This window comes from Montipora capricornis, chromosome 3 (genome assembly GCF_036669925.1).
Source record: "Montipora capricornis isolate CH-2021 chromosome 3, ASM3666992v2, whole genome shotgun sequence".
Classification (NCBI taxonomy): Eukaryota; Metazoa; Cnidaria; class Anthozoa; order Scleractinia; family Acroporidae; genus Montipora; species Montipora capricornis.
Window position 1 is genome coordinate 39,965,079 of NC_090885.1, and position 16,377 is coordinate 39,981,455.

A 16,377-nucleotide genomic window follows, 5' to 3' on the forward strand; every position below is an offset into this window, starting at 1 on the left:
CATCTTTTGTTCACGACCGAGTCAGAAGGGGAGTGGGTCTATTCCTAATTTGACGTCACAATCTACTTTGCATGCATTTTTACAAAGAGTTAATGCAATGTAAATCAGTTTGTGACGTTAAATCAAGAATAGACCCACTCCTCTTCTGACTCGGTCGTGAACAAAAGATGCTTGGATTTTCGCAACTTTCGAAGCCTATAAAATGGCAGGATTTGTTAGAAAAAGGAAAAAATGACCGCAATGCGTTTCGAACAGGTACAAAGATTCATTTTAGCGAAAAAAATATTTTGGGGTTAGGTGACTTTAATACATTTGTATTCGTATTTATATATTTCCACGGCGCCTTCAATTTTACTAGTAGATGAAACGACACCATACCATCATTAAGCACTCACATTTTGACTCGCGAGAGTACAAATGCATAACCCACCGAGGAAACAAAGGTAATGTTTCTCTGGACTATTTTGAATTTCAGAAGAAGTTGACGCATTGACGCTCCCAGGGGAGATCTACACAGCGCTGATTGGTTCATAAGTAACCCGCACGTGATTTGCAGATGACAGTTTCTTAACAAAGGGAAAGGAATGTATGGCTCGTTTCAGCAGGCGGTCTTGGGGGAGGAACGCGTGATGAATCCCTAACAGAGTCTGCGTGAGAGGCTATCTAGCCATTAGAGTTATTAGAAACTAAAGTGGGTGATCTTCTATTAAAAACAAGGAAGTTTTTACGGGCGCTTAGGCCTGTTCCAAACGTCGTGCTACTGCCGTGCCGAACTCAAATGAATTTGGCTTGGCAGTGGCACGACGATGGCACGGCAGCGGTTTCAAACGTCGAACCTAATACAGTCGCGCCAAATTCAAAAGACAAAACAAGCTGTCCATCCAGCTTAATAGTATGCAAATAATGCAAACACATTAAATTAATTTATGAATTGAGTTCGGCGCAACAATAGCACGCCGTTTGAAACCAAGTCGTGCTACTGCCGTGCGGCACGGCAAGTCCTGCCGTGCTAAGTAGTCGTGCCAAACATAATTCAGCCGTGCCGCGTTTAATGGTTTCAAATGGCGTACTACTGCCGTGCTTAAATCGAAATGACAATTTTATTTGAGTTCGGCACGGCAGTAGCACGACGTTTGGAACAGGCCTTACTCTTTTAATAACAAGGGTGTCAAATCACTCCTTATTTTTGGCGCGAAATTTCTGCGTTAATTAATGATTTCACATGAGAAATTACAATGCTGCCATGGCAACTTTTTCTACAGTGGCAAAATGGTGTCTTATGAACGTAATTTGTCACTCCTGATATTTAATAGCTAATCAAATGGTCTACTCGTGAAATTAGGTAATAATTTCACGCGCGTTTTGTCCAAAATTAAATAATTTCCGAACCTTTATATTCCCTAATTTCACTTGTCACCATTTGATTATCGATACAAATTAAACTAAATTACAGGACGCAAAAATTAAGCACGTTTAGGGAACATTTGTCTTCTAACGAAAAAGCGACAGCGACAATTGTATTGCAGCGAGAAAACGACAGCGACATTTATCTCTAGCCAAATAGGCGAAAGGTGAGCTGGAAAATGACCGACAAAGCGACATCAGAACCCCCCTTGGAAGGCCTCTTCAATTACCGGGGGCCCGTTTCTCGAAAGCCCCGATAACTTTTCGGGCCCGAAAAGCCATTTGTGAAACTGCCAACCGCTTGTTTTGGAAAGCGGGTCTTGTAACATGTTTTCAAGGTAACAAAAAGAAAAGGAGTGTGAAGTTTGACGACTTAAATCCTCTCCGTTCTTGAGATATAAATGGAATTATGACATCTGAAAATGGCCCGTAAAGTTTCGGGACGTTCGAGAAACGGGCCCCAGATCACTCAAACGTCAGAAATTACATTTTCCATGGAAATCTGCGTTAAAATAACTTGAGATAACCTTGAATATAGACAAATTTGTGAATGAGTTGAGTTGCTAACTAAAGGATTTTACTGACAAAATTTGAGGATCCTACCTGCAGTAGCATTTGCCCAGCGAAATTTTAAATTTCCCGACTGTTCCGAAAACGGGGAGTACGGAGTGCGGAGTGCGGAGTCTAAAAAACAATTTTAAAAAAAATTAAAAAATAGAAATAAAAGAATTTAAAAGGGAATTAAAAGAATAATGAAATACATAAATAAACTAGAAATAGAAATTTAGGAAATAAAAATAATAATTATTAAAAAATTCACGCCGCCTGAAGTGGACTGTTCATAATTCATTCAGTCCAAATGGTATATTTAACTCGCCATTTTCATAATAAACATTTTCACTTTTAAGGAAAAAAAAGTAAAGAACAGTCCAGTTTTACTCGCCGACAGCTCACTTACACTCATTTCGTGCTTATCGGTCAGCTGTTTTGTGCTGTTCCTTGATGGTTACTTTCATAAACTGATGTATAACTCACTTCGGTTCTAAAAACCTAGTATAGGGCTCAATCTTACCTTTCATCTGTAGCCAAATTTCCATGTGACACCACGGAAGTAGAAAAAGAAAACAAAGTGAATTACAAGGAGAGAAAAGTATTTTATTTCTTGCGAAAGCGATTTAATACTCGTGCTTATAAAGGTAGAAAAATATACATTGAAGCTTATGCACCTATCAATGTTAAGCCCCAGGAAGGGGGGTCGAGCATGGGGTGGGGATTTTGACATTTTCATTTAAAAAAGTTCAAATTCCCCACCCCCGGGACAAAATAATTGGTCAAAATCCCCACCCAGCAGCCAGTGAAGGTGGTAAAATATCCTTTGTACGATCAAAATCGTTAGCCTGGGGACGTCACATGCGATCAAAATCCCTACCCTGGGGACAGACCTCATGATCAAACTTCCGTGGTTAGCCCGACCCCCCCTCACTGGGGCCATTGATAGGTGCATTACTGTTTCTGGTCGGCGTTGTCGACATCGCTATCAGAGCTATCAATCACCAGCGGGTGTTCCTTATCTAGGAAAAAGTTGATAACGGAATCTAATTAAAGGCCTGACCAAACGCTCGCAAAATTTCAACGCAACATCTTGCAACATTGTTGGGCACAACATGTTGCATACGTTTGGCCACCCTGTTGCGATATGTTGCAACATGTTGCAACATGTTGGATGATGTTGGATCAAATTTGGAAACGTTCAAATTTTTCGTGCAACATTTTAGATGTTGCATGATGTTGTACTCGTTTGGCCACGTTCACGCAACACTGCTGCGCTAGGGCATGCGCGTTAGGTCCACTTCTTGCGCGCCAAGGGCCTGGGGCACATGAACATTGACATGTTGCGTTGAAAATGATGAAAATGTTGCGTGCATTTGACCACCCCTTTAAATGCATGTCGCAACATCATGCAACAATGTTGCAAGATGTTGCGTTGAAATGTTGCGAGCGTCTGGCCAAGCCTTACGTATACATTTTCAAAGAGCCAAAAGCAATTCGACAAAACCAAAATTTTGCAGATAAATCAATTTACTACGGTGGCCCATAGGTATCCTGACAACGTTCTTTCCACCCGTGACAACTTTCTTTCCATCCATGTCAACTTTCTTTCCACCCGTGACAACTTTCTTTCCATCCATGACAACTTTCTTTCCATCCATGACTACTTTGCTTCTACCCGTGACAAGTTTCTTTCTACGCATGACAACTTTCTCTCTACTTAAGACAACAATGCTTTCATTACAAAATTGTTTCGATCCGTGACAAATTTCTTTTTACTCATGACAAAATTTTTTGGGTTGACAAAACTTTTATAGTTCGGGAGAAAGCTGGTAACTAGTCAAAGCCATGCGAGCGGTCGATAATCTACACTGGAAGATGGCGTTGCCGGGAAGGTGCGTCTTTCGAGATAAATGCATGTGAACTGAATTGCCAAGTCTTTGTTCTGAAAGAAGGGGAATCGCTATCAACCTCTTCCTGTGTGCTGATGCTCATTTCCTTCTCATGATATTCGGAGAGGAAGTCTTTGATTTCACCATATTGAAATCCTCGAAAAAAGTAGTACCTTATCAAATCTTCTTCGCTTTCGTCTTCGATCTCCCCTACAACTGCCATGTTACTCATTCCCGTTGAGTTCCGTGAAATACGTTTTACAGAATTTCCGGTTCTAGAGTCACCTAAGACGCCATCTTGTTTCATTTAAAAAACCCGATCCCCGACAATGCAACCTACCCTGGCTGTCACTGTAACGTTCGTCACAGAGACGTTTTGTCATGCTGCATTTAAAAAGCACTTCCTCATGTACAGAAAGCTTTTTGCTGTCGAAAGAAATAATTTTGTCACGGATAGAAAAACAGTTGTCACGGATATAAAAAGTTTGTCACGGATAGAAAAACAGTTGTCATGGATAGCAAAAAAATTTGACATGGATGTAATGAAAGTTGTCATGGGTGGAAAGAAAGTTGTCATGGATGTAAAGAAACTTGTCACGGGTAGAAAGAAAGTTGTCACGGGTGGAAAGAAAGTTGTCATGGGTGGAAAGAAAGTTGTCATGGGTGGAAAGAAAGTTGTCATGGGTGGAAAGAAAGTTGCCACCGTAATTTACCAATAGAAAATATACTGCAAAGGTTGGTCAAGACAACGTGAATATAGGCGTTGTTACAATATTTCGGCTGGCCAACACCAGCCTTCTTCAGGTTTATTGAATGGATAAACGCTTCTTACAAGATCTTTATATTTACCGCAAATGACATAAAAAGGCTACGTGATGTGTAAAATTAATAAAAACGGAAATGCATAAAAAAAAGGAAAGATAATAATACATGATAACAAGGTAAAATAAACAAAAGAAAATTAAAAGGTAGCTAAACTAAATTACATTTCATCTCTTCTGTTAAGGCCTGCAGGCTCCAGTGTTTTTCCTCTGTGTATGAGGAATGCCTCACGAACCTTTCTGATGGAGTCACGACTAGTGTGCAGTTACCAACCTTGCCCTCGTGTGACATCGCTAAACCTAACAGAAACTCATGGCCAGAGTTGCACGTGATTATTGGCGATACAGGTGGTTTGGTTAAGCGGCGCTGCAGTTATAAAATAACTTTTTTGGGGAAATTGTTTTATTTTTGTAATTGGTTTTCTCAAAGTGTAATTTTGCCTGTGTATTTATTTGTTTTTTATTTGTCAATCTACATTTTTATCTTATTATTTTTCAGCGCTGAACATTTTTTAAGGTTTTGGTTTGAACTTTGCGAGAACTTTAGGACGAGCGGTTGACAAGTTGTTGTTGAATGGTTCAAGGGGTTAACTCACACGGTCAGTTTATTTTTGGAAAGCAAAGCGGCTTGAGTTTGTTTCGAGGCAACACGGCTTTCCAACAAAACCGAAGGTGTAATTTCTCACGTTTTCTAGACATGGTCAAAACTGGACTGTTCTTTACTTTTTTTTCGTTAAAGTGAAAATGCTGATTATGAAAATGGCGAGTTAAATATAAATACAACGTAGATTTGATTTTAGTGGTGTACTATATTTCGGCTGGCCAAACCAGCCTTCTTCAGGTACAATGAGAGTTTGAGGAAGGCTGGTTTGGCCAGCCGAAATATAGTACACCCGGCACTAAAATCAAATCTACGTTGTATTGGCTCTTGCTTAAAATATTTAGTTTCTCAACTTAAAATAACGCCGATCAGATCAAGCCACTGATCCATCGTACACCGACAGGAAAATTGTCCACGGTTGCTTGCTTCAAAACTCTGGAAGTTAACTGAATGAAATATGAACAGTCCACTTCAGGCGGCGTGAATTTTTCAATAATTATTATTTTTGTTTCTTAAATTTCTATTTCTAGTTTATTTATGTATTTCATTATTCTTTTAATTCACTTTTAAATTCTTTTATTTCTATTTTTTTTTTAATTTCTTTTTTTAATTTTTTTTTAATTTTTTTTTGGACTCCGCACTCCGTACTCCACGTTTTCGGAACAGCCAAATTTCCCTTACATTTGTCCGTATTTTTTCCCACAGACGAATGTCTGACTGAGTGGGCGTAAATTTCAAGCAGTTGTATGGCAAAATTTAAAATTCCGCTGGGCAAATCCCAAGAGCAGGTAGGATCTTCAAATTTTGTCAATAAAATCCTTTGGTTAGCAACTAAAGTTTACCATTCACAAATCAAGTTTTCTACGTTCAAGACTATCTCAAGTTATTTTAACATAGATTCCCATAGAAACACTGTTATTTCGGACACGTTTGCCTACCCGTCAAAATGGCTTCCAAAACCGTGATAAGGACTATTTAATGAGTACTTCTGCCGTTCACCATGAAGACTCAAACCAAGCTGTCGAGTCTCAATGAAGGACAATACGTAAGTGCATTAGTAATGTGGCATCAACGAAATGAGGTAAATAGCCTTTTGTTCGTCGAAGTTGAAGACAGAAGTTAAACAATAATAAAAGAGTATGAATTAAAACTTTTAGTGAGCCATCAAATAGAAAAAAAGTGAAAACTTTTATATTCTCTCTAGAGCTGACAGCTCGTTGCTAGCCATCATTTACGCTAAGAATGAGGCTACTTTCAGAAAGTAAATGTTGTGCAAAAATATTTAAACCGGAAAAGCTGTGACCTCATGAACACCACTTTTTTGGGGCTTTTTTTTCCATCTACATCTGTTTAAAAATATGGAGGAGAAAAATATATTCAATAAAAAACTACGATTTTATATCGCAGTCTCAATCCCATTTCAGAATAAAATGGAAACAGAAGGCCTATGTTCAAGTTAAGGTCACTTCAGATTTTTCCAATTCGCAAAGCGCAAAGGGACAATAAATTTATGAGCGGCTTTTATATTTTAAGAACTTGATTTATCTTACATATATAAGATTATTTTCCTTGCTGCAGAGCGGTCCCAGAGGATAACCTCGGCTATGAAAAAAACGTGATAAGCTCTTCGGTTTCTTTGTTTGTTGTTTTTATTTTTTAGATCGTTCATTGACCTTTTATCAGCCGGTTCCTTTTTAACTAATATGAGTGTCGTAGCTTTTTACACCGAGAACAAACCAGTTTTCTTGTCTAACAGATAGTTTTAAATTTAGCTCAACAAATTTTCAAGACGACAAAGTAACATGCGTAGGAAAGAAAAATGGAGGAAGCTATCTATGTAAATGAGGTTTTCTCATCATGAAGCAACAGTATTGCTCTAGTTGGATCAACTAAGGAAACCTTATTTACTTTAAAGTATGCTTAATCATAACGAGGTGTTCTCTGTTTAAACAAGAACCTTTTTCATCGAATGAAAGATCTCTCTCGTAATTCATGTCATAACCAGTGACATAAGACTTAAGAACTTGCGGATAGCAAAGCTTATTACATGATCAAGGTTACGTGCTTCTAATATCAACTCTAATCTTTTACTGATAGGCTCCCTCTCATCTAGTGAGGAAAAAGAGTGAGAAGATTACGGGAACGTGCTAAAAAAATGACGACTGATTCAATTAAGGAAAATCTGCGACACGTTAATTTACAACCATATCCCCGGAATCATTGACCGGGGTCATGAAGACATGTAAGGCTCTATATTGCTGTTAAACGTGAGAGATTTTTCCAAGTTTCCGAAGGTTAAAGAACTCTCGCTTCGAAGAATTTCGAAGACAAAACACACCAGCACTGAATTTCTTCAAAAGCTAAGGCGATTCAAAGAGGCCGCTTTTGTTGTACAAACAAGTAATGTACTGAACGCACTTGCGCTTTTAATTCTTTTAATTTTATCATAGCTTGCAGGAGAAAACGCAATTTATTCAAGGCTGACATTCTTTATTGTGTTTCAGCGCGCTCTTGCAGAAAAAGGACATGCTCCAAATACACGATATGATGGATTCAAGTGGATCCTTTTGCGGTCCCAACAGCACTTTGCACTACAATGCGACACAAGACTTCGCGAAAGCGTTTTACATCTTCGCCTGTGTTATCAACATGACTACTTCAGTTTTTTCAGTTCTGGGAAACATAATTATTCTTTCGGCTCTTCGAAAATGTATATCTCTGCACGCACCGTCAAAAACCCTTCTTTGCAGTTTGGCATTAACCGATGTTTTTGTCGGGCTTGTTGTTCTACCGCTCTTCATAACTTACCATTTGACGATCATATTGGAGATGTCAACGTACTACTGTGTGGTAGCTGTGGTATACGGAAGGACAGCGGCTTTCATTTCCTGTGCATCGCTGCTTACTATCGTAACAATTGCTATAGACAGGTTTTTGGCCTTTCGCCTCCGCTTGAGATACCGAGTGGTTGTAACATTCAAACGAGTTGTTTCAATCCTGGCCTCGGAATGGATCCTTGCAGCTCTATGGTCGGGTTCATGGTTCTGGAGTCAAAGGTTAAGCATGATTTTTGGTGCAGTAATCTTGATCACTTGTTTCTTAGTAGCTTTTTTGTGTTATCTAATTATCCATCAAGGTCTCCGAAGTCAGGTTACACAAATCCGTCCACACCTCAACGGACTCGATGCAGCCAACGATGAAATGGCTTACTATAGGAGAACTGTTAGCAACATGATGTGGGTATATGGATTTCTCCTTATCTGTTACACTCCATTCTTTTCCTCCCTGATGGCCATTCTTATCTTGGGGCTTACAAGTTCGACGCGCTTTGCTGTACAATTTAGTGCCATAGCAATTTATTTTAATTCCGCATTCAATCCAGTTCTTTACTGCTGGAGAATTAAAGAACTAAGGGAAAAAGTTGTGGCAAACTGCACCAAACTTTGTAATTGTTTTTTGTCATATCAGTAGATTCCCAACTCCGGAAAAACAAACAGACAAGGCGGATCATCTATGTATTCCAGATATTGAATAAAGTGAAGACAAACGAATAGAACAGAATATTTAACAATTAGACCCGTAGCCCTTGCGGCAAAGCCCATGAGGCGAAGCTGAATGGGCTATTGACCCGTGGCCCTTGAGGGCGAAGGAGTCTAATTGTTTTAGTATCACCCAACTAGCCGGAGAGAAAAGGCAATAATAAAGTTAGCAAATGCAAGTTAAAGAAATATTTATTTGGGAATAAAACGAAAAAAAGCGTCACGCTTTTCGCTACTCGAGGACTATTACTAATAGTCCTCTACTAGCGTAGCCAATCAAAATGCAGGATTAGCATTAGTCCACTAGTTGGGTGATACTAAACTAAGCTAGTAACTGAGAGGAAAAGACATTTCGTTGAAAGGCAATCTCTTGACATTATCTAACTCGGCGATTATAAGGCTTGCATCATGTTAAGATTTTTATATGCGAATTTAACACAAGCAATGAAAAACGCAGTTTCAGGCTTCTATTTTAAGAAAAAAGAGGATTGCATAGTATACGGAATGTTGTTTATTAGAGAAGTTATAATTACCAACTCTTAAAGTACAGCCAGATTCGATTGGAGCAAAGGTGGTCCTGAGTAAGTTATTCCTGTACCTCGCTAGTACTCGTATAATCATTTATCAGAGTGCTCCTTAATTATGGAATCATTATGACCCCCCGGTTTGTATCGCTAGTTTCTTATAGGAGCTTTGCAACCAACAGGCCATTTCCGAGTTCATGTCTGCCTCCTCTTCAAAGCGAGTGTAAGTGCGAAGCTTTTGTGACGGTAATTAGTTCTACTTTACATATGAATGAAAACTAATTTTCATAAGAAAACCTTAGGACTTAGACTCGCTTTGAAGAGGAGGCAGACATGAACTCGGAATTCTTTGATTGTACCTGACGTCACGACGGTCATGTTGGTGGAAAGAACAATAGCGAAAACGTCTTCTGGGAATTTGACTCTTGTTATGCAAAACTTAAGCTACATTTTTCTATTGCTTTGCAACCAACATGGCCGTTTTATCACGTGAGTGTAATCCGTCAAAGAATCTCTGGTGATGCATATAACAATGGTGTAATGTAGAAGAACAAGCTTAGGAGTGAGTGATCGGTTGTTTGTGTCAATCAACATGGCAACTATGCCACGTATCGTGCATATGGTGTGGTTTAATTTTGTTTTTGGTTTGGATTTTATCAAACCAGTTTAATTTTTTTATAACACCGTCCATTTTGACATATTTGTACATCGTTCTGTAACGAATTACAACATTTTATGGAGTATGTACCAAATAAACTAGAGAGATCATTTTAAGATTATTATGATTGATTGTTGCCATCAAAGATAGTAATTACTGTATGCCATCAAAGATGCCATCAAAGATAATAATTACTGTATGTGAACAATACATTTTAGTGATTAGGGTTAAGGGCACTGCCTGCATTTTAGTAATTAGCGTTAATTAAGGAAATTTCTTTGGAATAATTGAAAGTAGCACTGCACAGATTTAATCTTGTAGGAGAGATAAATGATTGGGTTTGTCCAAACGTGGTCTGACTTGAGCATTTATAATGGCCTTCGATCTCAGTTATTTTTCCTAAAGGCATATTGGAGGTACAATGGTGAACTTTTACCATTCAGTCGATTTCTATCAAAGAGAGGACTGCTGGAGCTGCCATTGGTTGTTGGGCATTTTTTGTTCACGGAATGAGCACAATTTGACTAATGTGTTAACAACTTTCTGGCTGATTCCTGCGTAAATGATTCCTGCGTAAATTTCCGTAATTGTGTCCTATGACAAATTCGAATGTGTACTTGGGACAAGACTTGAAACAGTTCCCCTTTTCCCTTTTGGAACTACTTTCTTGTTGCGGTTATAACCATAACGAGACAATGCATGTTGTAAAACTTTGTATGAACACTCCAATATACATCTTCAGAAGTAACGGTTACCTAAATTACACTTGAATTTAAACACGAAGGCTAATCAAATAAGGAAAGTAATGACAATGAAAAAATAAATGAAAATAAACAGACCTAGTTAAATCTGCTTGAAAAAATATAAATGGCTAGCAGAGAAGAAGTTTCTCACTGCTAACATTTTCGTTAAGCGCTGGTTTTATCACTTTGACATTTTAGCCACTAGACAGTCTGATATACATTGTAAAATTAAGGAAACCTTGTTGATTCGCGATTAAAACCAGCGCTTGTTGTTTCCTGTAAAGGTTTGCCGTTATATGTGCTCAAGTCTTTTGCCTTTAGATGGCTTTCCAATTCCTCTATTTCTCTATAGAAATCGATGTGTAATTAATTCTATCACTGCTAGATTTACCACGTGTGGCTCTGGTGACATATTGTGCATACGTGAATAAATCAAAGTTGGACCGGGAGTGGCCTGGGATCAATAATAATATATTCTTTAATAAATTCCAGTTATTTTGGGGAATTTGCAGGAGCTACTTGCGGGGTCAAACGGATAAGAGAGTAGGCAGCAGATCCATAGGTAGATAGGTTAGATCAATACGTCGATATAATGACAACTCAAACGGAAATTTCGGACTAAAATTTGATTTGCTCTCAGGGCCTTCATTACTGAAATGGCGTAACAGCGGTTGAGAAATTGAAGCAAATAATAGGTCACTTCCCCTCGGTATATATATTATTATTATTCATTCAAGATATTTCCCCGTTTCTGATTGGTTAAAACCACACGCATAATTCACCATAACAAGCTGCTGTTCACCAAATTTGGAAAGAAACTTCGTCATATTGAATCAATGACGTCAACAGTGCAGCCAACTGCATATTATTGAACCGATGACGTCAAAATGACGTCAAAAGTGCAGCCCGCTGCAAATTATTGAACCGTTGACCGAAAAACGCTGGGGACGAGCTTGTATTATTTTTGTTGAGCAGAAAAATGGCTGTGAGTAGGTTAAGAAGTTTGAGCGAAGAAAATAGATGGAATGAATAATAAAGCAATTATTGAATTCGGCTTTCGTAGAATATGAAGAATTCTGCAAATATCGGAGGATGATATCCACCTCGGCCTTCGGCCTTGGTGGATAACACCCTCCTCGACCTGCAGAATTCTTCATATCCTACTCAGCCTCATTCAATAATTGCTAAATCGTATATATATATTTCATACCAATATTTTGAGCAAGAAATTAATAATGCTGTTTTATTGTGTGATGAGCAAATGTGCCAAAAAAATCCACATGCAACTACAGCGCCCAGACCTTTTCTTGAGCCCATTTCATAAGTTACCGGGGACCGATTTTAAAATGGGCCCCTTTGGTGAAGCTTTGAGAAAAGGAAAGAAATTAATCTTTCAGTCTTTGTACCCGACGTTTTTATGTTTAGTCGGACATCACCTTACCGTTTCTGACCTATCCAAGATATTTAACAAATATTAATTCTAGATGGGGTACGTTTATTCAAACGTTGGCCGTGTAGCACCTATATTTCAACGGAGAGATCTACAAGAACCCCTTCTCGTTACTCGCACAAGTTTATCATTGCCTTCGAATGACATCTCAAATACCCACCGTCTGCTGCCGTCTGACCTTGTAGCGCAGGTGGTACAGCAAGATGACTCAATCTGTTCAATTCCCGAAAACAAGCTAAAACGTATGTCACTGAAGAAAAGAAAACTAAGTGTGTTGTTTAAAAATAACCTCCAGACGCTTATGCTTTAAGATCAATATTATTGCCTCCCGAAAACACGCAACTTGAACGGCGACAATGGGCGCAGACTGCGGGAGGTCAATGAACATTACTAAAAAATACAAAGGAATTCGCAGATATTCTGATTTGTCTTACGACTCTTATGTTTGAAACACATTAAATTTACTGTGGCAATTAAGATAAAGAAAAGATGCCAATATTAGCAAAAATGGATGCGTTTTGCTTAAAAATGCTCTGAGAGGTTAATTCACATTTCCGCGCTCTTTTATGTTTTTGCAAACTATTCCCACCCTGGTCAGGGTTGTTTTCTCTGCTCTTCTATGGGCCCATTTCCATTAGTAGAGCTAACGCTCACATGGTTTATATGGTGTAGAAACCCAGCACTTCACATTACACTCTAATCAGTTATTGCGCAGATTACTTGCTTCACAATGAAATAAGATAAAACCAAATGAATTTTTTTCCTAAATGGAAGTTTCTTAGTGTTTTGCATTGCAAAATGTATGGCCAAGTATCTAACGATATAAAGCAGTTTCTTTCTTCACTGGAGGCAGTGTGGCCCAGTAGTTAGGGCGATTGCCTTAAGATCCGGAAATTCCGCTCTGACCACTCGTTGAATTTGTTCCTGGTAGTCCCTGGTTCAATTTCTCAGCTGCACTTGTAAATAGCCAACTGGTTTGCCTCCGGCCAGTTGGGATTCTGGACAGTTGTAGTTGTTGTGTTCTGTTGTTTCATCGGGGAATAGAGAATAGGGACCTTAAGATCTACGACGGCGACGTCGAGGAAAACGTCATCTCAAAATAGAACTTTGCTCTAGTAAAAGTCTTTCGCGATTATTCCATCTCGTTCACGTCGTACAATGTGGGCGAAGTATCCTAAAAATAAATTGGTACGAGCGGTTTCAGACTGAAAATGCTCACGTTGCATGCTCACGTTTTCGTCAAAACCTAAAATTCAGTGATTTCACGTCGTCGTCATGCAGAGAACCGCAAAAATATGAGCTAAAATCCGTGCTTGCACGTGCAGCACGATTATTTATGCTCTTTTAACCAATGATATCATTGTTTTGTGACGTTTTCGTCGACGTCGTCGTCGTAGATCTTAAGCTCCCTAATTTAAGATCTACGACGGCGACGGTCGACGAAAACGTCACCTCAAGATATAACTTGGCTTGACTAAATTCCCTAATTTAAGAAACGGCGATGGCTACGACTGCGACATCGCCGCAAAAACAGTAACATCATTGGTTAAAAGATCACAAATAATCGTGCTGACGTGCAGCACGGATTTTAGCAAGTATGTTTGCGTTCCTCTGCATGACAACGACGAGAAATCATCAAATTTGAGGTTTTGACGACAACGTAAGCATGCAAGAGAGAATCTTTCATTCTCTGTTTTCACTCTGAAACCGCTCGAACCAATTTATTTTTGGGATTCTTCGCCCATATTTTAGCACGTGAACGAGACTGAATAAACGCGAAAGACTTATAGTAGAGCCAAGTTATATTTTGAGGTGACGTTTTCGTCGACCGTCGCCGTCGTAGATCTTAAATTCTCTATTGGCCCTGAAAAGCCCGTATGGGGAGCGGTCAATTAAGTATGTATTGTATATATTGTATTGCACTGAAACTGAAAATGAATTGTAGATTAATTGTTTGAGCTAGAAAATGCCCTTAAAGTATTTAATTCGGCTTTGAGACTTCCTTTAAACAATTTATTTCTTGGTGTGTCAACTCGACAAAACGGCGTGCGGCCATTTTGAAAAAGTCGCTGAGGTGATTATCGTGTAATTATCACCTCAAGTGCAACCAATCAGCGCAGAAAATTTTCTATAATCACCTATGTAATTATACTAAATTTTGATATTGAATGGAAAGACGATTAAAACCACTGAAGACTGAAGAACAACACCTCGTTGATACAACGGTCAAAAGAAGAGGATAATCACGCAGTCTTAAGGACTGAATTTCGAAGGGTGCTGCTCTCGAAATCGGGTCGAAATCATACAGAAGACGCCTGAGGCAGCCGTTATACGGACCATCATTGATCACCTTTCACGGCAATGGAGTCAAATCTGTGGGCCGAATTTGACGATGGAGAAAAACCGGGGTACCTGGAGAAAAGATATCGACTTTGACTGGCCTTACGCACATTACGTAAGGAGTTGCATCCAAACGTTGTTTATTCAAAGACAGGTTCTGACATACAAATCCAAGTGGTACTTGCTAAACTTCCAACTTCTTTAGTCTGAACCCCTTGTTCTTAGAGACGTGTTTTTTAACTCCTTGTTCTGAGTCTGAGATAACAATCTAGTGACAAAACATACATGAAGTAAATACGCGACCTGGTAGTGTGAAAACCTTGAACCAAGGAGTGAATTATCCGTAAAAGGTTTACAAAATGTACCTGCAATATTGCTTAACGTTTTGGCGGCACAATAAGCCACGGTTAACATCCAAAAACCAGATTTCTACATAACGAAGCTCAAGCATACCGGGGACTTTCTTTCATTATTGGAATAGCCTACCAAAACGGCGGGAAGCTACAATACGAAGGCGAGGCTACCTATACAGTTTTTCGCTGACAGCACAGGCTGCAGTCACATCGACTGTGGCCCCGTCCACACATATCCGCAAGTTTTCCTTTCCGCATTCAAATATATATTCCCATCCACACGTAGCCTATTCAAATCGAATTTGCCAGTCCACACGTATCCGGATTCACTCTAGTACTCAGGACTCCTCAAGAAATAATAAGGCATAATTGAAGTGAACAGTGGTCATAGCTATGTTTAAAGAAATAACAAAGAAATAATTTTGCCCTCGGAAGCCATCTTGGGAATTGATTTCACTCCGAACTGGGTTCGATCTTGTTACGTCATCCGGATAAACAAAATTCCGGATTACCGTCCACACGGTTCCGGATTCATATCGGATTTTAAAATATCCACTCTGGAAAGCGTATTCAAAAAGTTCCGAATCCACCGGATACGTGTGAACGATAGGCGCATCCGGAAAGAAAAAGTTGCGGATTCAAAAATATCCTCAGCCTGCATACAATCACAGAGGTGGGAGGTATGGTTCATGACCAATGCGCAAGCCCACGTCCACACGAGGAACGAGGTAAGCATGGGTACAGTTTCTACTTTTTCATGCGTAGCGATTCTGTGATGAAAAACTGGGAATTTACTTAATCAAAGCACTGTAGCGCGACACCTAGGTTAGACAAAAGGTAAAACATCAAAGTTGAGTTAATCCCTGACAATGTATAGGTTCTTATTTAAGTTTAACAGCGAGGAAAATGTGCATTAAGACTGCATTTCACATAACTTTAAACAGTTATTCAAATATCAGGTCCTCAAAATGTGTATTTGCTTGATTAAATTTAGAACTATATTAAACATGAAAAATCCCCATAAGAGTGCAAAGACCATGTCTACCGTTGTGATTCCGTCGAGCCTCTGACCTCAAGCTTCATGCTGGATTCTATACGTCGGGTCTTACCTATGTTTATCGAGAAACGCCGTAGTTACATATTTATATAAGATCAGCTATTGGTTTAATCGCCAATATTTCTACCAGGACAATGTTTCCGCTTTCTTAATGTCAATTACTGAAAGTGATGTGGTATTTTCCTTCTGGAATCCATATTGTTCCATATTTATACATGCTATGTTAGTTTCGCCTCGTTCATCAACATTTTTCTGATTAAAATCAATCTGCTTTCGAGTCTTCCGAGGTATACATCCGGCACACCGAGGTTGGCATCTCTGACTTTCAAGGGCGGCCATGAAGGAATTTAGCACACTTGAAACTATGCATAGACATAAAATTAAGTAACATAAAGAAAGTGTTCCAAAAAGAATGGAAAAAGTGACAGATTGCTCAGATTCATCTT

The 16,377-nt window shown here is 39.0% G+C and overlaps 2 protein-coding genes across 6 annotated transcripts in view; one reads left to right on the forward strand and one right to left on the reverse strand.

Annotated features, from left to right (window-relative positions):
* The first annotated feature begins 1,503 nt into the window (after nucleotides 1-1,503).
* LOC138043143 (melanocortin receptor 5-like) lies at nucleotides 1,504-11,171 on the forward strand. Of its 5 annotated transcripts, XM_068889275.1 has the most exons (4): nucleotides 1,545-1,571; nucleotides 4,852-5,014; nucleotides 5,973-6,055; nucleotides 7,772-11,171. In XM_068889275.1, the coding sequence occupies exon 4, from the start codon at nucleotides 7,794-7,796 to the stop codon at nucleotides 8,736-8,738; it is 945 nt and encodes a 314-aa protein (XP_068745376.1). In that variant the 5' UTR covers nucleotides 1,545-1,571; nucleotides 4,852-5,014; nucleotides 5,973-6,055; nucleotides 7,772-7,793; the 3' UTR covers nucleotides 8,739-11,171. The 5 variants fall into 5 exon arrangements, 4 of the variants coding, with proteins under 4 accessions (XP_068745378.1, XP_068745376.1, XP_068745377.1 ...); XM_068889277.1 differs by lacking the exon at nucleotides 4,852-5,014 and having other exon boundaries at nucleotides 1,504-1,571; XR_011131192.1 differs by lacking the exons at nucleotides 1,545-1,571; nucleotides 7,772-11,171 and adding an exon at nucleotides 6,165-6,732 and having other exon boundaries at nucleotides 4,862-5,014.
* Nucleotides 11,172-14,710: 3,539 nt separating this feature from the next.
* Nucleotides 14,711-16,377, reverse strand: part of LOC138043141 (potassium channel subfamily K member 15-like) — a 20,873-nt gene continuing 19,206 nt past the window's right edge. The window contains exon 3 of the mRNA XM_068889273.1: nucleotides 14,711-16,377. This exon is cut by the window's right edge and continues 399 nt beyond it. Coding sequence (XP_068745374.1) covers nucleotides 16,055-16,377 — 323 coding nt within the window. The 3' untranslated portion in view covers nucleotides 14,711-16,054.

Excerpts from the sequence above, each read along its gene's own strand:
- LOC138043143 (XM_068889277.1), top strand. The coding sequence starts at position 7,794 with ATGCTCCAAATACACGATATGATGGATTCAAGTGGATCCTTTTGCGGT.